The sequence below is a fragment of the Aspergillus flavus genome, chromosome 6, assembly GCF_009017415.1.
Source record: "Aspergillus flavus chromosome 6, complete sequence".
NCBI lineage: Eukaryota > Fungi > Ascomycota > Eurotiomycetes > Eurotiales > Aspergillaceae > Aspergillus > Aspergillus flavus.
The window spans coordinates 3421333-3444900 of NC_092410.1; the positions used below are offsets into that span (position 1 = coordinate 3421333).

General features: G+C 47.1%; 10 protein-coding genes across 10 annotated transcripts; 6 read left to right on the forward strand and 4 right to left on the reverse strand.

Moving 5' to 3' along the window:
- Window positions 1-39: 39 nt before the first annotated feature.
- Window positions 40-2114, reverse strand: F9C07_2261730 (zeaxanthin epoxidase; the record flags this gene model as incomplete). Its single annotated transcript, XM_071510156.1, has 6 exons — window positions 40-180; window positions 236-362; window positions 419-987; window positions 1050-1420; window positions 1486-1757; window positions 1813-2114. 6 exons carry the CDS (start codon window positions 2112-2114, stop codon window positions 40-42), a joined length of 1782 nt encoding a protein of 593 aa, XP_071367997.1.
- A 1063-nt stretch (window positions 2115-3177) lies between these two features.
- On the forward strand, window positions 3178-4898 carry F9C07_2286681 (putative hscarg dehydrogenase). Its single transcript, XM_041294455.2, has 3 exons — window positions 3178-3950; window positions 4010-4351; window positions 4405-4898. The coding sequence occupies exons 1-3, from the start codon at window positions 3378-3380 to the stop codon at window positions 4474-4476; spliced, it is 987 nt and encodes a 328-aa protein (XP_041148702.1). The 5' UTR covers window positions 3178-3377; the 3' UTR covers window positions 4477-4898.
- A 1856-nt stretch (window positions 4899-6754) lies between these two features.
- F9C07_11678 (uncharacterized protein) lies at window positions 6755-7074 on the forward strand (the record flags this gene model as incomplete). Its single annotated transcript, XM_071507660.1, has 2 exons — window positions 6755-6890; window positions 6935-7074. 2 exons carry the CDS (start codon window positions 6755-6757, stop codon window positions 7072-7074), a joined length of 276 nt encoding a protein of 91 aa, XP_071367998.1.
- Window positions 7075-8168: 1094 nt separating this feature from the next.
- On the reverse strand, window positions 8169-8406 carry F9C07_11677 (uncharacterized protein; the record flags this gene model as incomplete). Its single annotated transcript, XM_071507659.1, has 2 exons — window positions 8169-8317; window positions 8376-8406. 2 exons carry the CDS (start codon window positions 8404-8406, stop codon window positions 8169-8171), a joined length of 180 nt encoding a protein of 59 aa, XP_071367999.1.
- Window positions 8407-10862: 2456 nt separating this feature from the next.
- Window positions 10863-12818, forward strand: F9C07_11676 (uncharacterized protein). Its single transcript, XM_041294441.2, has 4 exons — window positions 10863-11112; window positions 11164-11444; window positions 11672-12193; window positions 12254-12818. The coding sequence occupies exons 1-4, from the start codon at window positions 11001-11003 to the stop codon at window positions 12269-12271; spliced, it is 933 nt and encodes a 310-aa protein (XP_041148701.1). The 5' UTR covers window positions 10863-11000; the 3' UTR covers window positions 12272-12818.
- A 1132-nt stretch (window positions 12819-13950) lies between these two features.
- Window positions 13951-15116, forward strand: F9C07_2075677 (cortactin-binding protein; the record flags this gene model as incomplete). Its single annotated transcript, XM_071508815.1, has 2 exons — window positions 13951-14309; window positions 14405-15116. The coding sequence occupies 2 exons, from the start codon at window positions 13951-13953 to the stop codon at window positions 15114-15116; spliced, it is 1071 nt and encodes a 356-aa protein (XP_071368000.1).
- A 1434-nt stretch (window positions 15117-16550) lies between these two features.
- On the forward strand, window positions 16551-18120 carry F9C07_11674 (uncharacterized protein; the record flags this gene model as incomplete). Its single annotated transcript, XM_041294440.1, has 3 exons — window positions 16551-17049; window positions 17119-17584; window positions 17640-18120. 3 exons carry the CDS (start codon window positions 16551-16553, stop codon window positions 18118-18120), a joined length of 1446 nt encoding a protein of 481 aa, XP_041148699.1.
- Window positions 18121-18729: 609 nt separating this feature from the next.
- Window positions 18730-19479, reverse strand: F9C07_11673 (putative RNA binding protein; the record flags this gene model as incomplete). Its single annotated transcript, XM_041287065.1, has 1 exon — window positions 18730-19479. The coding sequence occupies one exon, from the start codon at window positions 19477-19479 to the stop codon at window positions 18730-18732; it is 750 nt and encodes a 249-aa protein (XP_041148698.1).
- Window positions 19480-19580: 101 nt separating this feature from the next.
- F9C07_2286688 (uncharacterized protein) lies at window positions 19581-21127 on the forward strand. Its single transcript, XM_041287069.2, has one exon. The coding sequence runs from the start codon at window positions 19898-19900 to the stop codon at window positions 20921-20923; it is 1026 nt and encodes a 341-aa protein (XP_041148697.1). The 5' UTR covers window positions 19581-19897; the 3' UTR covers window positions 20924-21127.
- A 189-nt stretch (window positions 21128-21316) lies between these two features.
- F9C07_11671 (putative transcription factor) lies at window positions 21317-23395 on the reverse strand (the record flags this gene model as incomplete). The annotated part of the gene is made up of 3 exons (XM_041294428.1): window positions 21317-21539; window positions 21604-23290; window positions 23353-23395. 3 exons carry the CDS (start codon window positions 23393-23395, stop codon window positions 21317-21319), a joined length of 1953 nt encoding a protein of 650 aa, XP_041148696.1.
- Between the last annotated feature and the right edge of the window lie 173 nt (window positions 23396-23568).

Below are 23568 nucleotides of genomic sequence, written 5' to 3' on the forward strand. Positions count from 1 at the left end.
GGAAGGATATATCCAGCCGCCACCGCGGGGAGAATGACCTTAGCTGTCGATTCTGGCAAGCTCCTGGTGGTCCATGAAAAATAGGATATCCGACCAGTGATGAATGTGCTTGCCATAAAATAGAATGGAGCGATGAATCCAATTCCACGAAGCTGGTATAGAACAGCCCATAAGCTGGGACTAACGAGCAAACGTTAGTTTCAATGAACACAGAGGATATTGATACAATCCATACCTTGACAAAAGGGTCCATTTGTTCCTTCGGCGATAACCCTCCACCGTGAAGATGGAGATCAGCGGTAGCATCGAGGATAAGAAGTATAGTAGCTGCAATGCTTGTTCTGGTCTGGGAGGACCTGCAACTACCGGCAAAAATATAGTTACCAGAGACTGGAGGATTTTGTCTACAGGCCGAAACCCGGTAAACACTCGGCGAAGAGGAACCTCCAACCCACCCATCGTTATTGACCGGTCGCGAACAGCTTGACGGACTAGTGCCCATGTCCCATTAGCCGCGGTGGCAACGAATAGCAATCGGAAGGCGACAAAGGCAATGAGGAGATATCCTACGTATAGCAGAAGGCCAGTGATTCCCCGGGTTGCTGGAACCCTGAACAACTCGTCATAAAAAGGGATCTCTCGTGGCCTCCTTGGTATAGCAATCATGTCCAATGACACAGCCGCAGAGTATGTCGCGATCCAGTGTTCCTTTAAGAGTTGAAGAGGATAGTATGGAGTGACAAATCTTGCAATCAGCTTCAACAGCGGGGTTTCCAGGCACTCCAGGCGCTGTCGAGCATGGGCAGCTCTGACTAAGCTCCACGTACGTTCTTCCCTTTGACGTTGGACTTTCTCAAAAACAGATGAGATGTCTACAGTTGATAGTGATTGACAAAAATTGCTTCTCAGAGCAGCCATGAGGTGGTTCGTGAGAGCGGCGGCAGTTTCAATTGCCGAATTTCCTCCTTGTCCCGTCAGGGGCTCAAACTGTTTACGACATTTCAACATGAGTCTTACATTCAACATTAATGAATGGTTGGGTTCCTCACCTTATGGCACGAATCACCAATGGTCATGATTCTCTGAAAATACCATCTTTTATAGACGTACTCCGGTAGACTGGTGTACACCGAGCTGGTCTTGTTCTTGTAAAGATCCGAAAATCGTACTGTTGGAGTGATTTGATCGTCCCAATGTTCCTTCACCAAGGTCTCCTCTTCTTGTTTGGTGAAGCGAGGAATATCTGGTCCATACATTGTTTCCCCTATGTTTCTCACCAGAAACCAATACGTTTTCTCTCCAGGCCCACTGGGGATGAGGTACGAGAACTTCTCATTAAACACAGAACTAAGAGTTCCCTTCTCGATACCACGAACGCCTTCTGAAATGCCAAATATGCATGCATATGTCGCTGGGAGTGCTGCCCACCACATGTCAGCTTCTTATATCAACTAAAACTAGCTTTGAAATCGAGGAAGTACGTACCATTCTCTTCAGATGGATCTATCCAGGAAGGGTTCATTTTCCTAGCTTCTTCCCACATCTGTCTCCGTACCGTCGAATGGATTCCATCTGCTCCGACGATAATATCCCCCTTATAGGATTTCCCATCTTTGGTGGTGACCGTAACGTGAGATTGGCTTGTATGGACAGTCTGGACCCTCTGTGATGTGAGTACCTTCGACTTGTCTTGGATCTTGTCATAGAGAATCTGAATCAACATCCGACGCTCAAAGAAGACAATGGGGTAGCCATGACTAAGGAAAATATAAGTTTAACCGACATAGCGAAGACAGAAAACGAGCAACGAACCGTCCAGTCATAAGCTGGTTAAAGTTCTCTAAACTGCGAATGAGCTTTCCACGAGAATCGCGGAAACAGACTTTATCCACTGGGTATTCGGCCATCTCCATGACCGACTCATAACATCCTAGTTGGTCAAGGATGCGTAGACCGTTCGGCAAGAGACCAATACTTGCACCGACTTGGGGTGCGATGCTCGGGTAAGCCTCGAGAACTAGGAAGTCGATGCCATTCTTCTCTAGCATTAGGGCCAGGGATAGCCCCGCAATGCTGCCACCGGCGATAATGACCTTGAAGGACTTGGAAGACATGGTGAGAACTCTGATGCCAGTGTAAAACAACGATTGCAGCGCTCTATTGAATGAGATGAAGACCTTGTATTTATAACCTTACGAAGCATTCCTAAAGTCAACATCGGCTATGATCACTGCCTACCCCCCCTTAAAACTCTCCTCTTTCCGTCTATGGTTCCCACAGCATCAAATAATTATGATAGAATCATCGATTCTTAGAATGTCGGAGTAATTATCACGATGATCAATAATCAGCCCAATCAGGATACCAGACTTCCGGTGGGTCGGCCGAACCAATTGGCCCGCGAGTATAACCCTAACTAATCAACCATCGCCTCGGTTGATACCATCTATATAGTAAAAAAGCTGTCAACTTGCAACGTGTCTTTCCATATTGGCCATTAGTAGAAGAACTCACCGCTGAACTTGGTCAAAGCTTGGAGATTCATCTATTTCATTCAGCTTTGACTTCAAGACAGTTTCATGTAATTTCCAAGTCCAGGAACCGGGTCCTATTGATCTACCTTCTTTTCAATCTTACCACCATATTCGGCACAGTCTGGTAAGCAGTCTACTCGTGCTATACACCACTTCAGACCCCAACATTTACCTTCCCCAGTACCCCTCGAAGCATCATTTCCTTGGTCTGCAGACATTGCCGAGCTCTTCGAGGCGATGGGATGTCTTTTTTCGCCCCCAATTTGTTCAGATCCACCTTACTAATACTTATTCTGGATGTGTACACATAGAAGGAAGCATTGGCAGGACAGGGAATCACGACGCCTGGTGAAGATACGCTCTGAGACTGCACCGCTTCTTGATGCTGGAATTACGCGAATTGGACCACAGGTATTTACTAGGGGGATCAATTGCTTCAGATAAGGCGTTAGACTTTAAGATGTGGTGGCTTTGTGGGATTCGAGAAGAATAAGCTTGATCTGGGGCACCAGTTTAGGGCTGCTTTGATCCCGTTGGTAGACCATCTGTGTGGCTACAAAGGAATGAAACATAATTGGAAGGACATGTATCCTTCGTTTACTCTCATGACGATTAATCGATATAGAATCAATTAGTAAACATCTATAATCACTAACGCAGTCCACTACCATTAATAATATAACCAATTTCGACGTCGTTCGACGGGCATAAGCACGCTAAATCCGTTGCTTAGAAATTCGCAAAGCACAACGAAACAAGATACTTAAGAGCAATTCAACCATCTCCAAGGGATACTAGAAACAACAGCTGAAGGAAAGCCTGGAAGCTCAAATATCCTAGAAAATGTCCTCTACTAAACTCCTTGTTGTGCTCGGTGCCACCGGCAACCAAGGTGGATCCGTCATCAGAAGCTTCCTCGCAGACCCTACCTGGCAAATCCGCGGTCTAACTCGGAATACTTCCAGTGTGAAAGCCCAATCGCTCCGAGAACAGGGTGTTGAGATTATTCAGGCAGATCTAGACGACATCGTCTCTCTCGAATCCGCTTTCCAAGGAGCAACTGCCATCTTCAGCGTGACTGATTTCTGGAACGCTTTCGCGACAATTGCCCCGAATAGTGAGATTGAAGATCAGTCGAAGATCAGACGGACATATGAGTATGAGTTGCAGCAGGGAAAGAATGTTTTCGATGCTGCGGCTAAGATAGACACGTTGGAGAGGCTTGTTTTCTCTAGTCTATCTGATGCGTCGAAGTGGTCGAAGGGTAAGTATACACGGGTGCTGCATTTTGAAGCCAAGGCACATGCGGTCGATTATGGGAGGGAGACGTATCCGGAGCTTTGGAAAAAGACTAGTGTTGTTCAGGTTGGGTGGTATTTGTCGAATTTTCTTGGTCCATTTTTGAGGCCGAAGAAGGTTGGTTTATTCGGAACTTGCTGTAGTCACTGGTTTCATTTCTAATGTTCTTGTTATAGGCTGAGAGTGGAGTCTATCAATTCGTTGGCGGGTTGAAGGGCGAGGTAAAACTTCCTATTGCTGCTGCTGAAGAGGATACTGGTCCAGCTGTGAAGGCTCTTATTGCGTGTCCGCCGGGGAAGAATCTGATTGCTTATCGGGAGTGGATGACACCGGAGGAGTTTGTTCGTACCTGGAGTCGTGTGCTTGGGGTTCCTGCTGAGTGTGTGACTCTGCCGGAAGGGCAGTCTATCGAGGGTGTACCGGACATCTTGAAGAAGGAATTCATCGATAACTGGGGATACTGGAATGAGTTTGGCTATGAGGGTCGTGATGACCCTACCGTCCTTCATCCAAAGCAGGTATGCTCTATGTTTAAACAGGTTAATCATCGGGTGGTGCTGACTTAATGTAGCTTGAGGTCGGCTTCGAAGTTCCTACTGTTGAGGATTGGATTAGGAAGCAGGATTGGTCGGATATCCTGTAGAAAGCATTGTCATGGCAATGTCTGTTGAATGTCTTCTCGGTTAGGATATCTGAGGATTGCTTCCAAGTCAGAATATATCTATGTCGAAGTTATCAATTCATCCTAACAGATATAGATAATAGAAAGTCTGATACTTACTTCTTCTCCAATATTGTCTCTCAGAAATCCACTTTCTCCGTTCCATCTGAATCTTTTTATCATCGTTGATCTCCTATAACTCGCTGTGATTATTAATTTTGGTATATGTATCAGCACCATTCAATCGATATACTATGGTCTGTGGTTAAAGAGTGTCCCCAGAGCAGGATGGGAGAGTTACTGCACAGAGCTCAAAATTAGAAGAAATTAGGTTGATATATAGATGGACTTCGAATGGAACCATTATCAGTGCCAGCTTGAGTTAGTAATTCACTATATACATGACTTGTTCAACACAATATACTACTATATAAAATGACCTATGAAATCACTTCCCAAGTATCATTTATTCCTTTCCCCGCCAATGCATACATACATGATCGCTACACCACACTTCACATCCCTGACACGTACATTCGTTCTCTGCAATCAGAAAAATATATTCCTAACCCACACCATCCAATCAACATAGAAAGCAAGCCACTGCAAACGCATGCGTTTTAACACATATCTAGCATCTACATCTAAACCACTGATGCATTTTCAAAAATATACTCCAGTATGTGTGTCCCTCCACGGACCAAACCTCCGAAAAAACCAATCCAGCCACCATAGAACCAATCCCAGAAAGCCTTCCACATAGAAACACCATAACCCATGCTCGCTACCCCTATTGTGCTCCTAGCTACAGACGCACGCACATCCCACAGCTACACAGCGCATCCAGCCCCTGATGGGGCCATGTCGTGGACCGTGATACAACAGGAACAGGGCACCTGGCAGATTGCGGCTGAGAAGTGACGTTTAACAGCAGACGTGCCGAGGGGGCAAGTTATTTCTACGATATGTCTCAGTATCTACGAATACGTACGTATTAGGACGTGATATTCCAACCCTTCGCAGCATCATATACCTCCCTTCCCCTGTCTTTGACCTCAATTCCAGTTGATTCCTAAGGCACTCACTAGGTGCTTACAGTGTAGAGCAAAACACCACCATCAGGCTAACAAATTGCCACCATCACGACGATCAGGTACGAGATCCGAAACAGGAGTGGCCCGACGCAAGTACCGAAGGGTGCCTTGCTTTAGCCATCCCATATTGAAAAACTGGGTACGCTGTGGATAATCGTCTCGGTTTGTTTGCACATACATAGTATCTACTCCATTCCATGTACAGTAATAGGCGATATCAAGGCTGCAATATGACACGTCTCTATTTTCCTTATATTAAGTGGATATCTGGGCCAGTGCTGATATTATTAGACAGGCTACCCGTGTTATTCCCTCTGGGTTACTGTAACGTGGGAAAGCTGGGTATTTTGTTTTTGTTTTTGTTTTTGTTTTGCCGGCTTATGCCAATCCAGTCTGGGTCAGCAGGTCGATTCTAGATCCTGAGGTTTGTTTCTGCTCAGATCACGGATTGAACCGATTTGCCATTGCTTGGGGGACCGGTGTAAGGAGGGTTGCCAAATATAGGGCGGGAGATTTGGATGTACGATGTACTGTGTATGTTGGCTGTGCATACATACTTACCTGTACTTTACTGCATACTACATACAGTAGTAGTAGTGCCGGTATTGGTCACTGTATTGGTATTGGAGGGGAAACGCCACAGCCAAGGAATGGAAATAAAAAAAACAATGTTAAATTAAGTTCCCACAATAATGGATCACGGACACGGGATGATCCTAAATATAAGTAATTATTTGTTTCTTTTTCCCTTGCTGCTATTTTTGTTGATTGAGATCGGGGGAAAGGAATCTCTTCTCTGAGTCTCTGTGCTTGTTTGTTTTGGTTGGTGCCTTGCTTTGATTTGTTTTCATTCTGTTTGTTGCTAGATTGGTTGTTAAATTTTTTGGTGTTGTTTCATGTTCTTTCATTGGAGGGGCCTTTTGTTTACCTCTCTTTTTCTACGATTTGGTTACCAGTGTCGTGGGTTCAATTGCAGTGATTTAGGTTATGTTTGATGCGAAGCAAGGGGATCGGCATTTGACTAATCGATTTTCCCACTTTTTCTTGTCACTGCCTCAGCCACACCATTATTGGTATTTTCTTTTTTCCGCTGTTTCCCTTTCATTTTAAAATACGAGACGTTACCGTTCAGGGATTAGTGAGAGAGTTTTCGATTTACGACAAGAATGGCGACCATTCGTATAATCATGGGCCTGAGCCTCGACGGAAGAGATACTCTCCTAATCCCTAGTATCCTTATCCGGCTGTTTGTGGATGTCGAGCATATCAAAGCAGCAGCCACTGCATTCCCCGGTAGACCCGGTATGGTACCGCCCGTGCCAGAGATAAGGCTGCGCGGTTGACAGCTTCCAGATACAGACAGCCCCTCCATTCCAGTGAACTATATGACTCGTATTTCCATAAAGTTGGCCCATACGGCGGAGACCGTGCCACTACTGATCGCCATCTGTCGACCAAAGTCAGAATCGTAGACGACCTTTTCTAATTAGATCGCGAATATCGCGCTTGCACTTTCTCTGAGAGGGCTAGTAAATGGTCTGATCTGCGCGGGAGACCTGCGAGGAAGGTTCGCAGGTGACAAACTTCAGGGTGCAAGAACGGCCTTCTGAAAGGCGGGGTTTCACTTCTTTATCACTTCGACAGGACCTTCTCCATCCGAAGCACACCGAGCAGAAATGACACGCAGAGGGCGGGCGTCGTCATCCCTTTCCTTGGGTTGCCTTTGGCCGATGCTATTGGTCGGGGTCTGCGACAGGTTCCTATCTTAGTCGTACCGTGGTATCCACGATGGACAGGACAAGTCCAACGATACGTAGATATGTCAAGCGTGCCCCTATGTTAATGTAGAGTGAGTATGCAGCCACGACCGGAGTCATCATGGTTTTCGACTGGCCATGTGTCTAGACTTTGGATTAAAGCGGGGATGAGTATCAATGCGACCGGGAAAGAAAGGCATGTCGGAAAGTTTCGATCATTTCTCTTGCTTTTGAAATTGCATGTATGTAAAATGCCACAGCGCATTCTTCGGCAAATATTTAATGAACACTGGCAGATACCGAGTCAGGGTAACTGCTCAATCAAGAAAAGATTCCATTGCGGATTTTCGCAAAGTGGTCCCTTAAGATAAGCATCGGCAATCACTTAGATCGGTACAAGTGTAGAGCATCTGAAAGAGAAAGGATTGACCGTGTATGTGGATAAAGTGAATTGATTCCATGATGAGAGATCGCGGATCGATTCCTTCCACTCATTGCTGGTGTCACATGTTTTGATGTTTGATAGGTTGGCAGATTTGCTTGGGTTTGCTTGCCTGCTTGCCTGCCTGCCTTGATTTCCAGGCCATGGTCGACTGCGGCCAGCCGTTGGACCACGTAAGTATGATGTATTGGGAGTCTGGGACTTCAGGAGCTTTTTCCCACGATTGTGAAGTGTATCTCGCGAACGCGTACCGCGCATTGACCCGAGATGGGAATACCCATGGATAGATCAAGTGGGAAAGTACTGCGTATTGTGTGATTTGTCCTTTGCGATTTTACACACCTTATTGTCCGTGGTACTCACCGTTGGGTCGACCTTGGGTTACAGACGGGACAGCCGACCTGAAACCGCAAAAGGCCCACCATCATGCGTATCAAAGCCGCAGCCTCCCTTCCATGAATCGTCAACTGCTGGTCCAGCCCATCCAGGCACGGCTAGAACAGTGAGGAAACCGGAAAGGACACGAGAATCTTCGAGTAAGCATAATAATAAGGTCAATGACACATTAATCAACATCATACTCCATACGGAGCAATTCTTTGCCATTCCGCATAGTCATCCTTCTAGACCATTGCTTCGAAGTCGTATCTCCACTCGACCGAATCCATTTGAAGACCACAGGTTGTCCTGTGCGGTGGCGGGTGCGAGAGAGGATCCGTCACTATTGTATTGTCTATACATATCTTCCTATCAACGACAAGTGTAAATTTGTACGGTTACTGTAAGCCCCCATCAGAAGCAATCCCGATACAAGGAATCCCACGATATAAGCAATGCAAATAAGAGTCTGGATTAGATTCCTAAATGAACTAATAAAACTCTAGTAAAGTGAAATTCCATAAAAGCACTCAACCTCCAATATCAACTTGCTAATAGTATTGGGTCAGTATGGTATGTAAGCTATTTGGAATGAAGTACCACTTGGGCAATGTTAAGTCAAGACGCATGGCTGTCTTGGCTATGCGAAAACCAATGAGACCGGCAGGATCTGCATCCGTGGCCGTGTCTCAAACGCCGAATCGTTCATAATTCGAGTGGCTGAACCGGGTAGATCTCATTATTCAAGTAAGAAAGAAAGGAAGAGATAGAACAAAAAAAAAAAAAAAGAAAAACAACAAGAAGTTGTTTGACCAAGAACTATATGGACAAATCCCCTGACGTTTAGGGGGCAACCAGTCAAGTAAGGTGAGATGAGGCAGAGAATGGAGTGTGTGTGTGTGGTATTGTGGTGGTATGTGACGTGACGTATCTTTTGTCCCGCTGTGTCAGACAAATGACGCGGCCAAGGTGAAAAAGTCTCCCATTCAGCATTGAAGAAATTAAGGTCAATGACAAGGATGTCTTTGTATCCGTACTTGAATCTGAGTACGTGCAACCACAGATCCATTAGAGTTTCTATCCTACCTTAAATGTACAGTAGCACAGGTGTACCGTCCATCGATCTCCAGGGTCAGGAAATAATAATTGGTTTGTTTTCCTCCATATCCTCCTGGGCAAGATCTTTATTTATGTAAGTACTGTACCAACTACATGGTCCGTCTTTTGGAAATATTTTCCAGCTTTAGTACAGGTGGCGCCACTCTGGTACAACGATACTACTACTGTTAATTCACTCCTCGCAGTTGGGAGATTTGTTTGGGTAGTTTTGTACCCACATACTAGACCGATATTTACGGGAATAATAGATTACATTCATGTTAACCATGCATCTGGCAAATGGATAAAGACACTTCCCTTTGCTGTCAGCTTGGATCGGAAATGATCTTCTTGAGAAAAATGCAATAGAATGGAATTCTATGAATTGTATACAAAGGGAGATAGCTCTCATTTCCCCTTCTTTCAGAAGATTTTTCATTCTGGATTGTAAAGATGGATCAAGGTAACGAGTTTAGTTAACTGCTGAGTGCAAGATTACTGAAATCTTTGGTTGACCAGCTGTAAATCGAATTACTCCATTGTTGCAGCCTGCATAGTACTAAGATAGGCAAGGTACAGTACGGAGTACTACTGCTTGGTACTCTAAACCCCACTTCCAAGCGGGTATGCCGGTAATTTTCGTTTGTTTTTCATTTTTTTTTCTTTCCCCCATACTTCGTCCTGGACATAATTACGGCCGATTCGGCTAGATGCCTTGTTACCCATTAAGCTAGCGTAGCTGGAGCCTAGATGCATGGACATACGTACGCCATACATACGACGGACTCTTACCCTGATAATCAAAATTTCTTTCTTGGTATGGTTTTCTAGAATGATTACTGGCTGCATTGGTGGAACGCCGGGAAGGGAACCCGCTCTCGTTCCATGTTTCTTGTTTCGTTACTTACCAGCTGTTTGACTGGATCCATTGTTTAACTGACCTTACCCGACTCACTCAAACTCACTCACTCACCCCATCGGCTTCCTCGTCGACCCAAAGAGGAGAACCGTTATTCTCCTTTCTCACTCTCTTCTTTTCTTTCCCTCCCTTTCACTTTTTACTTTCTGTCGTTACTATTGACATTCCATCGGATTCTTTTCTATCCAAACCTCCGTGAGCCGGTCGGCTGTCCCTTCTCTCCTATCTGTAAGGTGACGATGATCATGACGATGTTGCGATAGTCTTCTGATCCGCCCGCTATCGTACTCTCGGCCCCCAAAACATCTGTCTAGTCGCAGTTAGATGAGCCCTATCTATAAGATAGAGGGAAATCAATTAACCCAGAAAAAGAAGTAACTAGTCGAACTAGTTCACAGGTATGTCGCGGGATCGCATGATAGTTGCAAGCCCATTTCCATGTGTTCGTGGTCTGTGGCTGATCGACGTCAGTAATTAACTGCCACACTGATCCTAGCGAAGAAGGATCTTCTACGGAACCCCGAGCCAACAGACATTTTTCTAGCCTTGAGCTTGGCTCACAGTTTGACCACTGTTATTAAACCTTGTTTCTCAGTCGACACCGACCAAACATTCACCAATTGTACATCCTGCCGACCGAGCGACCGATCTAAAACCGAGGTGGTTCTTTTTATCGATCCCGGGACCTATTGTGATTCAGAGAGAGGTTGTTTTGGCACGTTTTGGTCGAGGCTGGGATTTATAATAGGCGTCGCATAGCTGGGAAAGGAGCGCACACACTGCTGTCACGACTAAACCGCTATCCGGCCATTTCCGCCATGCATCGTAACATGGCTCTGCTATTACTCACTTTGTTCTCCTGGCGGGCCTTTGCTGCTTCGGATATCACATATTGCTCTACCGTGAACACGGGAGCTTCGAACTCCGCTAGTATGTTCCTGTGGTCCCTAGTCCCCTAGGATTTTTCTAACCTGCATACAGATGTCAGTGTATATCAATCAAACGGACTATGTACGGACACGTGTAACTCCGATTATGCCTTCGGAATTCTTCAAGGGAAGAGTTGCTGGTGTTCGAACATTGCTCCCAACAGAGCTACCAACGTCGATACGTCGAAGTGTGATACTGGATGTCCAGGATATCCCGATGATAGTTGTGGAAGTGCTTCCAAGGGCGTTTTTGCTTATATCCAGATGAACGAGCATTCGCCCTCAGGAACCGCCACAGTTTCGTCGAGTACGTCGACATCTACAGAGTCATCGGTCAGTAGATCTTTCCCAAGCAAAAGTTCCCTTCCAACCCCTCAACTTCGTCAGTTCAGCGTTCTGCTGTGCATGAGATCCAATGTTGGTTTGTTCCCTCATGGGAGCCACTTAGTTCTTGTATAGAATGAGATGAACACGTGACCAAGTCACTAAGCTAGATCATGGGGATTATGACATTGCAGTCTCACACAGATCGGCCATTATTGGATGCTAACCTTTCACAGACGACATCGACGGACTCTACTTCCAAAACCACCGATGCACCTACGACGACTGCAACTCAATCGGTTGAAACTGTTGCCGGGGAGGTCAAAACGATCACAGTCCCCAATTCTAAGCCAACCTCAGATCCAAGTGCCGGTATGTCGGAGAAGGATAGTAGCGGCTCAGGTTTAAGTGGAGGCGCAATTGCTGGCGTGGTTGTCGGCTCGATTGGCGGCTTGGCTGCTATTATAGCCATCTTCTTCTTGATATTCTTCAAGAAACGTCAGCAGCGTTCAACAAGCCCAAGTCCGAGCGTCTCCAATGGCTTGCTAGATGGTAGGAACAGCAAAGGTTCTCAGATGAGCGTCGCGAACCGAGCGTTCTCGGACAACCACAGCCATACGTTATCTGCCGGATCCTCAAGATTACCAACGTTTACCGATACTCGCTTGAAGACGGATACTGTACTGTTCGCAGGCGGCCGTCGTGACAGTGACGTGTCACTCCAGGACAACGAAGACTATTCTCGGCCAGTTCTTCGGGTTAGTACTTTTTGTGTTTTGTCGACTGATTGCTTGATAAGGCTAACGTTGACTACATAGCTTACGAATCCCGACTGATCCGTTCCAACAAGAGATTCTGGCTTCTTTCTTTTGTCTTCCCTTTTTCGTTTGTCAACTCGATTTGTGCGTTCGGCGAATATAGCGGTCTTATGATACCCATTTGTCACATATCCTCATCTACCGGAATCCGGGACTTGACAAGCTCGGCACTCCTCGGCGCCGTTCCATGCTTGCAGGGGCTTACGGGTCTCCCCGTTAGTGCATGGTTTTAATAATTCCTCGCCATTGGGAAACAACCCAGACAGCTATGAATGTCCATATCATGGCTAGCAGCTGTCAATGTCTCGCGATATAACCACGCATCCACAGTCGTCCGCTTGTCGCCGACTCTACTCTATTCCATTACCCTCATCCCTTGACCGATCTTATCGTGTACATGAAGGCACATGCACATGCACATGTGCTATTTCGAAGTACATACAACTAATTTCATTGAAGTGTCTTCTCTCCATGCATATTTTCTTTAAATTGTTCCTTTTGATTTTGTTGTATACTTGTTAGGGTCATACGGAGCATTTGTAAAGCGCGCGGGCTGGATGTTTGCAAAACAATCAAATATGTTACTTTCAATGGAGAAAGGTCCAGCATGTAATCATATAATAATGGAATGAGCAAGATATGTATCAAGAATCGCTGGCTATTTGGGTCTACATTGAACCGTCAAATTAGCGTTCACTAGCTCTCGGGTGATTTACAACGTCCACTGAATCGCCGACCGAACCATCGGATCAAATTGAACAAGTCATTTTCCCGGCCTGGCCACTTCTGTACGATCACAGATGGTCTCAACATGAGACTAGCAGCTAGTGACCGGCAGCTTGGCGTTGAAAACATACAAACAACCACCCGAAACTTGAGGGTGAGACATTAAGGCTGACAGGTGGGGACCCACACCAGCGAGACAGTGAGCCCGAGCTGCGATACGTACAGTTCTATACCACACAAATCCTTCCTGTTTGCTTAATTGATCGGTTTTATAGGGATATTCAAAGCCCCGGAACTCCGGCGGCTGATGGGTCTTGGTTTCGGGATCGGACCTTAGCGTCATAACGCTAGCCTCACGTCCAGTACTCATTGTATGAGGAGCCACAGGACATGCTTCCAACATAGCAATGACATTGCCACTGTGGCTGAGATGTTTGTACAGTATCGCAGACGGGGTTCCAATGGAAAAGCAATGTAAGGAACATGTGATCCTGCCCCAGCATTGGGACCCATGAGTCTACCAGACTGCACTAATTGCCGGGCAATATATCTACACTTGCTCAAGTGTATTTCAGTACCTACTCATAGAGTGTACTCTGGTGTGGTTTGTCACTTCAGTTGAATGAGTACCCTTCTTGGTTGATTCTATGTTGAGCCTTTGTATGGCTGATGATTACCGTAAAAGGATTGTTCACAACATGACCTACTCAGTCACAAAGAGGTATCTTCAATAAGTCTGCACAGTGACGAGCACCAGAAGCTTCTAAAGCTCTCGACGTTATCTTAAAATTAGTGCCTAAATGAAGTATATATGGCCAGCCAATTGCTCACACAGTACAGAAGCCGAGAATAGACTGCAAACTACCAACGAGACACTGCATACAGGTTCTAAATTTCCGCGAATCTATCCAGTGAGGCTAGAAAAAGTCATACAGAATTTCACACTTCACTTTGCATATATTTCGTTTATCATGACGCCTGAAACTGAGACGAGACAGTCTCGTGGGCTAGACGGCTTACCAGCTGAGCTGATTGATATGATCGTTGCCTGTATCGACCCTCCATCCTTAGCACAACTCGCTAGCACCTGTCAAAGGCTCAGCGAGATGTTACGCTCATTACTGCCCAAGACTGCCAAGGGATATGCCCTGGCAAGTGAAGAGTATTACTCTCGTTACCTTACCAGAAACTTAGGAGCGCATATTCTCGACTGCCCGTTTGTTTATCGGTTCCAACGGTTCGCAGATACTATCATTATCCCACTCCAGCCACTCGCAGATGCAATTGAAAAAGGTGAAATCAACGCCGTCAGAGGATTCCTTGATGCAGGGTCAGCCCGAGCTCCTATGATGTGCTTGGAATTAGCATGTTGGGTCTTGCAATTGGTTTCCGGCATACCCGGATTGTGGAACTCTTGCTTGAAAGGGGTGCCAGCTTGGAGCTGTACCAATTGCAGCCTCAGCCCAAGATGATCTGTATGATACCATACTGCAACCTCGAATCGCTCAAACTTATCTTGGATAAGGTCGATTTGAGCTATATATATGGCTATGGTAGATCTGTGCTCCATCGAGCCGTAAGGAATGACGATCCCGATGTGCTAGAGCTTTTGGTTGGGAAATATGCCCATCTGCCCTCCTTGCAGGATTCTAGAGGTGAAACGGCCCTTTTCCAAGCTGTTCAACTCCCGGATGGCGGTGATCGTCAGAACACTATGATTCGTATATTGGTCGACGCCGGCATTGATATAAACACCAGAAACAGTCAGAACGAGACTGCCTTGCACAAAGTTTCTTCTCGTGGCTCCCCAGAGGTTGTCCAGTTCCTCCTAGAGCGCGGAATCGAGACAAACATCCCAGGAAAGAATGGAATGACCGAGTTACACTACGCAGCCCGAGACAATTCGACAGAAGTTATAAAACTTCTACTTTCTCATGGCACATTCAATATTCACGCATCCACGAATAATGGCGAAACGCCGCTGCATATGTCAGCAAGACAGCGGACATCCGATAATTTTGCAATGCTGCTTGCTAACGGGGCAATTCCACCCCTTAGAGACGCCAATGGCTTAACGCCTCTGCACATGGCCCAAAACCTGGGTCATTGGAGCCTTGAGAGATACTTCCAGTATTAAGGCAACCTCTGATGGTTACAGCCTTCTTTGAATATCTTGGTTTGTTCTTCTCAAGCTAGAACATTCTAGTGGGCGTACTAAAACTCAGGTTGAATGGGACACTGCAAGTCTCACTGATTCATGACAATCAATCGGTAGTGAAAACGCGGTGTCTGCCTTTTGGACCAGTTTCATGAGGATAGAGACCAAGATCTTTCTCTCATATGACCGTGGTGTCGTATATAATTTCACGGATGGACTCGACGGACGGATTTGCAAGGATGCCGCTTTTCGGTGATTCTTATGAGACCAAGCAAACGTGTGACGCCAATTTTCGCTTCTTGAAAATGAGAATGATTGTGATCTAGAATTGGTTTGTTCCATGTCTTAGAGTGATATAGTAGGAGTCAATTCCAATCTTCAACATTCTCTGAGATACGAGCATCCATTTTACGCAGAGAAATTCTAAGCTCTCTGCTGACCATGCCATTGAATGACAAGCTTTTTGAATAGCTTAGGGATATATCTAGTAGCTTTATATACACGTACATGAATGTACATAGGGCTGTGACTAAGCTGCGCCTTGGACACATGATCCAAATGGATACTTTTCCCTTTTCGGGAAATGCGGAGGTGGGCACTTTCTTTCCTCCTTCCGTCGATTCTGTCCGCATTTCATCCCCTCGCCTACTCTATCAGTTCAATATTACTGGAGGACCATTTTGATGGCTGATCATTATCTATTGCCACTTATCTTATGGTAAGTAAGACCCCCTCATCTATGCTTCGGAACCAAATATTGAGACAATGGATAAGATCCCAGACGGATTTACAAAGTACTGCCGCTTCTCATATGGCATGTTCACATGAAGGGAGAGATGGAGCCTCTACCTTACATCATAGGGCACGTGCATCTATCTCGGGCTACATCGTTGCTACATGAATGTAGAACGATCTGTGACCATTGGTTGTATGGCATACGTCGGTGAAACGGGCCTCTAATATTACATCCTTGCAGTTCTATGACGCCGAGGATTGGCTCCTCACACCTTCCCAGAAGAACCACACTTCCTTATCAAGTCTATCGCATCAAATTACTCGATACGAGAGGGTATCCTTATCTTTGATCTGCGTCTCCGCACCGAACGAAGTAAAAGCAATAGGTTACATTGCTCCAGAGAGGCTGCAGTTTCCGTATAGCACCTCAAACTAGCTTTCGAATCCCGCCAATCTTTGATTTTTATAATGACCACATGTCTATCTTAGGGTATTAAATCAAGGCTACTTCACCGGTCTTTATGGTCATGTCCGTGACATCTATACCTTGGACACACGGCATTCTGGTCTACGTCGAAATACGATACAGATGTGACATCGCACTATTTGAGCCTGCAATAGCGAGGATATCCATATATTATATCTGAGTGCGCCATCTTGCATTTTAAGAAAGGTATTATGGACGTACTCGACCAGCTAGATAATCTGTGGTTGGTGTGCTTCACCGTGTTCGGACTGACTGGGCTATGTTTCGCTTTAAGTGGATTGAAGAACAAACCAGTCTGCCTTCGTTCGAAACTCCATAGCCCTCGAAGTGGAACCGCATCACAGTCGATTTCACCGGAGAAGAAACCAGCGCAGTATGCGGATACATTGCCACCTCAGGGCCGTCAGGCACTTGCTGCATTGCCGGAATTCGCGACAGGAATACATGAAGTCGACGAAGAGAAAGTTCTCAAACACATCCTTCCCATGACCGTGGACTATACGACCTGCGGGGAAGACAGATACACGCCAATGGGATTCTCAATGGCTGAAGTTAAGGCCTTAGGGGACTTTCCGGACTACGCAAAACTCAGCGGTGTGCCCTTGCCTCGAGAGTACCCCGAGTTCAAAATTGAAAAAGCGCTACCCAGGCCATATCGTCCGTTTAGATGGGGCTACCACCAGACAATGTGTATGTTTGCTTATGCCTGACTACAAGCGGCGCCACATAACTTGTGCTATACATTAACAATCATGGCAGCATTGACAAAGCTAGAAACGGATTGGTGGATAGAGCTCGAGAACACATATATACAACGGATCGCGCAACGGAAGGACTTGTACGCAAAGCATGGGGATGCGGTCCTGGGCTGGCTTCCAGGATCAGAGCTGGCCTGTAAAGAACTCATGGAAATGGTTCTGCAATTCATCTGCGCCCGGTATCCGCACTACTTCTCGTTGGTGGACAGACGCGTCCTACAAAATAGGATTTTGGGAGTAGAACAGGATATAAGATCTAAGCATCCTCTTGAGATACTGCTGGACAACGTGCCCGAAGACTTCGGTGTGATGCTACGTGATGAAACAACGGGTAACTATTTTTTGCGTGCCGGAGTCATCTGTTCTGCTTTGGGATGGAATGTCGGCACCAAGATCGGACTTCAGCTTCATCAGATCCATGGCCCAGTTCCTGATTACAGGGAGAAGATGAAATTCTCTATGGATCGGTGCGTACCATGTCAAAATATCTCGGCGAGGGTCTACTCACAGATGACTACGCAGGTTCTTCACCAAAATGCCGGCCGACAAACCGATACAGAGAGGATCCTGGGGTCTTGAAGTCGGACAACCTTTGTATATGCCCAAAGGAGACCCTCACGAGAAACTCCGACTGTCTCAAGATCCCAATCTTCAGCTAGAGGATTGCTATCTCAGAGTAGACTGGCAAACTCTTCGCCGTCTTCCTCTCTCAGGAGCCATCGTATTCAACTTCAAGGCACTGTTCACACCGGTGACCGAACTCCGGGATGAACCTGGCGTGCCCGCATTGGTAACCAAGGTCTTGAAGGAGGGCAACAAAAATATACTGGAGTATAAGAGTACGTGGCACGTGGAACATGTTGTACTTCCCAAGCTTGAAGAATGGGCAAAAGAACAAGAAGAGAATGGGCTCGTTCCCAGCGATTGGGAGGTAGCTACATTGGATGACAGCCCATGGTATCAAAATTGGCAGGAAAAGTGGCATCGCCAACAAGGCTTTTAGTGCCATTTTCTTATTCGCTCTTCTCCAACTCCATATTCCTTGACATGGTCTCTGGTTTATAGATCTAGTGATGCTGGGCGAGGCAGACATGTTGAAATCATTTATTTGCGTTCTAGGTCATTTACGAACATAGTACAATGGATGCAACTAGTAAGTGGAATCAACAAATGTTTTACAATTGAATAGCAAAGATGATGGGGTATCTCCGAATACTGCAGATTGTAACCAAAAATGGTACTATGCTCAAGCAGCAATGCCGTTTTTCAAATTCCCGACTTCCGAGCCGTAGAGCCCCATACTCTCATAGTAAATGTCTCCATATAATCCATCTTGAAGAGGATGACAAGTATTCCGTGGCGTCTGTGTCACGACGCCCGATGTATATCCGATCGTTGCCCCGATAGGGCACGCAAAGTAGCGGGGTCAAATGAGAACCACACCTATTAAAGAGGTGTAGGTAGCTCAATGAAAATGACTATTCATCGGAAACCGGTCATGAGTTTGCGGGAGTAGCCGTAGCATTTGATACCGAGCCTGGCAATAGAAGCTCAGCACCAATGAATTATTTGGCAGAGCCAAAAGGACATTCGCAGCTAGCCGGTAGCAGTCTCAATCATCACTAGCATCATCAGCTGACCGAGCATCACTGGCCTGACCCTCTTCACTCTCCTTATCCTCGTTGTCCATCTCTTCCAACTCAGCAGCTAGCGGGCTGACTCGTTCCTCCAAAAGATCTAAGTCCTCCAACTGCTGTCTCGAAGGCAACTTCCACAAACTCGTACCACACACACGATCCTTGGTGAGGAGATCATCGACAAATTGATCCACATACGTAAGAACGACCGAATCGCGCACGCGCCGCTTCAATTTTCGATAGTCAAGAAGAAGTGGTTCTAGCGTCTTGTACACATCCACCGCGTCGAAAGTCAAGCGAACGTAAAACGCCGCCAAAGCCCGCAGGTACTTGAAATCCCCTCGTTGTTTGACCACACCGTTCTCAGCCTGCTCCGCCGCCGTCTGCTCCCCTTCCTCGTCGTTGACCGGGTCGGTGAAATTCAGGTACTCCAATACGATATCCCGGTCCGGGTTTAGTTGTAGCATCTTGAATGCGAGACAGAGGAATGGTGTGGGCTTCTCGGAAACGCCGTACGTTCCTCCAATAGAGGTCAGCTCAACCGCGCGATCGCACAGCGTCGCTGCGTTCAATCCGAAACATTGTTCCTTCCAGTAGTAGGAGTCCGTGATGCGGTCGCGCACGGCTTTTTCGAAGAGAGTGGCTGGATTGACACCGCGGACTAATGGACCGGTGTAGCCGCGATTGTCGAGGAGGGAACTGGCATCGGCGCGGTGGGATGCCATGTTTTTCCGGGGTGGATTGGCGAGGTGAAGGATTTGCGGAGAAATAATGATGCAGATGAAAGATTGAACTGAATGATGTCGGAGTTGAGGCGATTGTCTTGGCGGTCGGGATTCTGCCAAGACAGGGCGCTTATCGATAGTCGCACCGCCAACCGGGCTGACTGTAAACACGAGATGAAACAGGGTTCAGTGATCGATTGATCTTCATCTTCCGGATTTTGACGTATGAATCGCATGATTGACGAGTTGACGAGTTACTATACTACCATTTGAAAGAAGTCCATATATATCCTAGCCGTGGTACAACGGTGTCCCATATACTGTTCTTTCATCTACACCAACGGGGCCATACATTACCCTACCAAACTATACAACCACCACGTCCCACATACCAATGCACAAACCCCTCTAACCAGCAATGGTCCTCCTAACCTCCTCTACGGTCTCCGTTATCCTCTCCTCGGGAGTGATCTGCATCTTTACCTTCGTCCTCTTCCTCTCCGGCTACGTCCTCCAACAACAATCCGTCCGCAGCATCCAACACGCCATCAAACCCCCGCAACCACCAGACCCCATCCCGGGCCTCACCCACCATGGAGGCAACACAAAACGCACCACCCTCCTAGACAACCTCAATGTCAACGACAACAACAACCACCACCCAAAAGGCAACTACGCCTACCTCCAACTCCTCTCCACCCCCGACCCCTCAAACATCTGCTCCGCAATCCTCTTCTTCAAAACCCTCTCCACAAACAACACAGCAATCCAAGACCGCCTCTTCATGTACCCCCAAGAATGGGACCAAACCCCACCCCACAAGCAAACCACCCAGATCTCAACAGCCCTCTCCCTCCTCCGCACAGCATCCCTAAAATACAACATCTGGCTGCTCCCCATCGACATGACGGCCGCCACCAGCGCCGGCTACACACCCACAGACACTAAGCTGCTCCGTCTCGGCCAGATCCAGTTCATGCAGTATGACTCCGTCCTCTACGTCCAGACACCGGGGTTACTCCTCGACACGGCGAAATTGGACTCCATGCTTCTGTCCAGACCATTGCCGGGCCGACATGACAAGAACAGACCCGAATCGTATAATAATGAGGCGTGGATTCCGATGCCGCTTCGTCCAGATCGCGATGTGACTCTCCCGCCTGTGTATCTGGTTACTGTTAATAATGTGGGCGCGGGCCAAGTTGAGGCCCGTGGACATGTGCCCAATGTGGCGTTGCCCGGGTTTGGGTCTTTGGTTACGGGGCCTTGGGGTGTGGACAGGTCGGCTGGGGAGGAGCAGCCGGGGTATGTTTTCTTTGAGCATGATGAGGATGGACATGTTTCTTGGTCTGGGAATTTGTTGTTTGGGCCTTGGAGGGCAGGGCAGTATGATGTTTGTGAAGGGATTGATTTTGATGATGTGCATGATGATTATGGGCTATGACTATAATTTTTGTTCGGGGTTTTTTTTTCTTTATTTCTGATTTGTAGGGTTATTGTTTGGTTTGGATATACCTGGTTGGTGTTGGTGGGTTCATATGCATGATGTAGCATATCCTACTTTTCTTCTTTGTTATAGGTGCTCTCTTCGGCTGGTTACATATACGGAACTACTTGCCAATACATGAAACTAGATCTTATTTAGTATTTCTCAGATATTAAATCCGAGTGGATATCATGATATAATTCATCAGTCGTGTCTTAACATGCCTCAAAACAGCGCTATCATTGCCATATCGCTGGTACATGCATTAGAACTACATCAAACAGCAAAGCATCCCGATAACACCCATACAAGCTTACCAAAGATACAGATAGTATACAAATCCACAGCCGACTATCGAGGAACGCCGATCTCGTACCCCAGTAAGACTTCGGTGGTACTGCCTTCCCAGCCTCTATTGCCACTTGTAGAGACCATGAACCGACAGGCTTGATCGATGTATAGCTGTGAGACAGTTCCTGTTCGATGTCCTGGGATGATAAGGAAGGGGACAGTTGAGTGACGGGCGACTTGCTCGTGTTTCAGGTCGTATAATCTAAGAATATCATGGGAGGCGCTGGAAGTAGACGTTAGCTTATTGACCACTTTGTAGTATGCGATAAATATCGCCAAAAGCTTACCAAACTATATGTCGCCCGTTAGGCATCGCCCTAAGAGCAGTTACAGGTCCACTTCCCTGAGGGAATTTGAAAGTCCGTTCAGGATCTCGAAGGCCCTTGTGAAGACTGAATTCCTCTACAGTTCCATTTCGACGGCCGGCGTAGATGTAATTACCGTCAGGAGACCAGCATGCATTCATGCACCAGGGCGGAGAATTACGAGGCGAGATGCGAGCGATGGGGTCCGGTTGCCGTCGATCCCATACTCGGATAGTGCCATCTATCGATGCGGCAAGGAAGGTGTTATCGGAGACGTTTTTATCAGACTGTGTCTGTTGGCTGAGGTCTTGGCTCTCAGGTGCAGGTTCCAATTCCTCCGCGTGAGGCAGCCCGTTTACAACAGGCTGCGACGAGGCAGTAGCGGCTTCAGGCTCGCGAGTCTCTGGTTGCCGAGGCGCCGCGTCCTCCTCCTTGATTTGAGCGCTTGTATCAACTGGAGCCGGCGCTGCTGGAGCACCATTTTGTTGATCTGACGGCTCAGGCTCACCGGGCGCATCCGCGTCGGGGAGGGTGCCATTGGCTAGAGCTTTGCCAAACTCATCATCTTCATCTATGCCAAAGGCATTCCCTGATGCGCCTGCCCCTTCGCCTCCAGTGCCATCTGCATCCCCGAACAAGGAGTCCGCCCCACCGAAAAGTGAGTCTGCCGGTGAGCCCCCCTGCGGGTTCGATGAATCGCCAACACCGCCTTGGTCGTTCGACGTATCCATAAAATCGAAGCTATTACCACCACTCGCCTGGTAATTCGAAGAGTAAGTTCCATTAGGAAGCGGTGTCTCGGTATCCTTAGGCACTGAAAGACTAGATTCTGGCCGTATGTCAATGGCTGATATCTGTCTGGCACTGGATCCAAACGAGCGCCTAGTCTGGCCCGTGTTCAGGTCCCAGTCAAAGACTCGCTTATCCCAACTTCCGGACAACAAAGATTTCTCATCCGATGTCAAATTCAACACTGACACAGCTGAAGTATGTTGTCGTAGCAAAGCGATCTCCTTGCCCTCGTCATGACGGACGGATTGTAGGCGAATAGCACCCGACTCTAAGCCGGACAGTAACCACAATCCCTCACTATGGCTAGCCAAAGAATATACCGGTGATAGAGTGTTGCCGTCCATGTTTTCCCAATATGTCATTACCACGCCCGCCTTGATCACGCTGTCCACGAAGGGGTGCCGTTGCGCCACAGTTAGCATCAGCTTGCTATTTATCGACTCCACCCAATTGAACTTCCGCACGTATCCATCTGAGCCACCGCTGAAAACCCACCTCATGTCCGCTGTCGCCGTCACTGCATTAATCGATGTACTGTGAGGCGCAGCCGTGGTAGGGACTATATCGTAGGTAGAGGCAGTGAGGCATTCGGACCGGACTGGAGGATGATACACAGATACTGAATCATGTACGATGTTCACAGGGCCGGTCGTGGTCATTTCGACATCGGCGTTCGGCTGAGTTGCTACACCGGCGCTATCCGATACGTGACTGGCATTGGATTGGCTATCCGCATCTTGATCGGCGTCAGCATCAGCGTCGGCGTCGGCCTCGTTGTCGTTGTCGTTGTCATTGTCGTTGTCATTGTCGTTGCCACCATCGTCAGCATCCCGGAGGGTATCTTCCATTTCATTATCGGAGCTACCATCTTGCGAGCCTATACATCACCAATCATTAGGCTGCTGCAACCATCGTCAATGCTGTTACAAGGAAGCTTACCTGCAAGATCTCTGTCATCATCATCTTCCCCAAGCGACGCCATTGTTGGAAGCGGCAAGAGTTCTAGGCCCGATTTTTCTAGAACACGCAATCTCAAAGCTGGAAGTTAAACTATATAATGTGTATATATAAGTAGCGAACAAAGAGCTCTTTCTCAATGGCCCATCTCTCGGTGGGAACCTCCGCAATTCAAGGGTTCATGGCTTGATAGCTCGC

What these genes read in the sequence shown, in the direction of transcription:
- F9C07_2286681 (XM_041294455.2), top strand. Translation starts at nt 3,378, where the DNA reads ATGTCCTCTACTAAACTCCTTGTTGTGCTCGGTGCCACCGGCAACCAA. An exon ending in CATTTTTGAGGCCGAAGAAG is followed by an intron (nt 3,951 to 4,009) that starts GTTGGTTTATTC and finishes TTCTTGTTATAG; the next exon opens with GCTGAGAGTGGAGTCTATCA. An exon ending in CCGTCCTTCATCCAAAGCAG is followed by an intron (nt 4,352 to 4,404) that starts GTATGCTCTATG and finishes GACTTAATGTAG; the next exon opens with CTTGAGGTCGGCTTCGAAGT.
- F9C07_11676 (XM_041294441.2), top strand. Translation starts at nt 11,001, where the DNA reads ATGCATCGTAACATGGCTCTGCTATTACTCACTTTGTTCTCCTGGCGG. An exon ending in GGGAGCTTCGAACTCCGCTA is followed by an intron (nt 11,113 to 11,163) that starts GTATGTTCCTGT and finishes ACCTGCATACAG; the next exon opens with ATGTCAGTGTATATCAATCA. An exon ending in CGACATCTACAGAGTCATCG is followed by an intron (nt 11,445 to 11,671) that starts GTCAGTAGATCT and finishes AACCTTTCACAG; the next exon opens with ACGACATCGACGGACTCTAC.
- F9C07_2286688 (XM_041287069.2), top strand. Translation starts at nt 19,898, where the DNA reads ATGGTCCTCCTAACCTCCTCTACGGTCTCCGTTATCCTCTCCTCGGGA.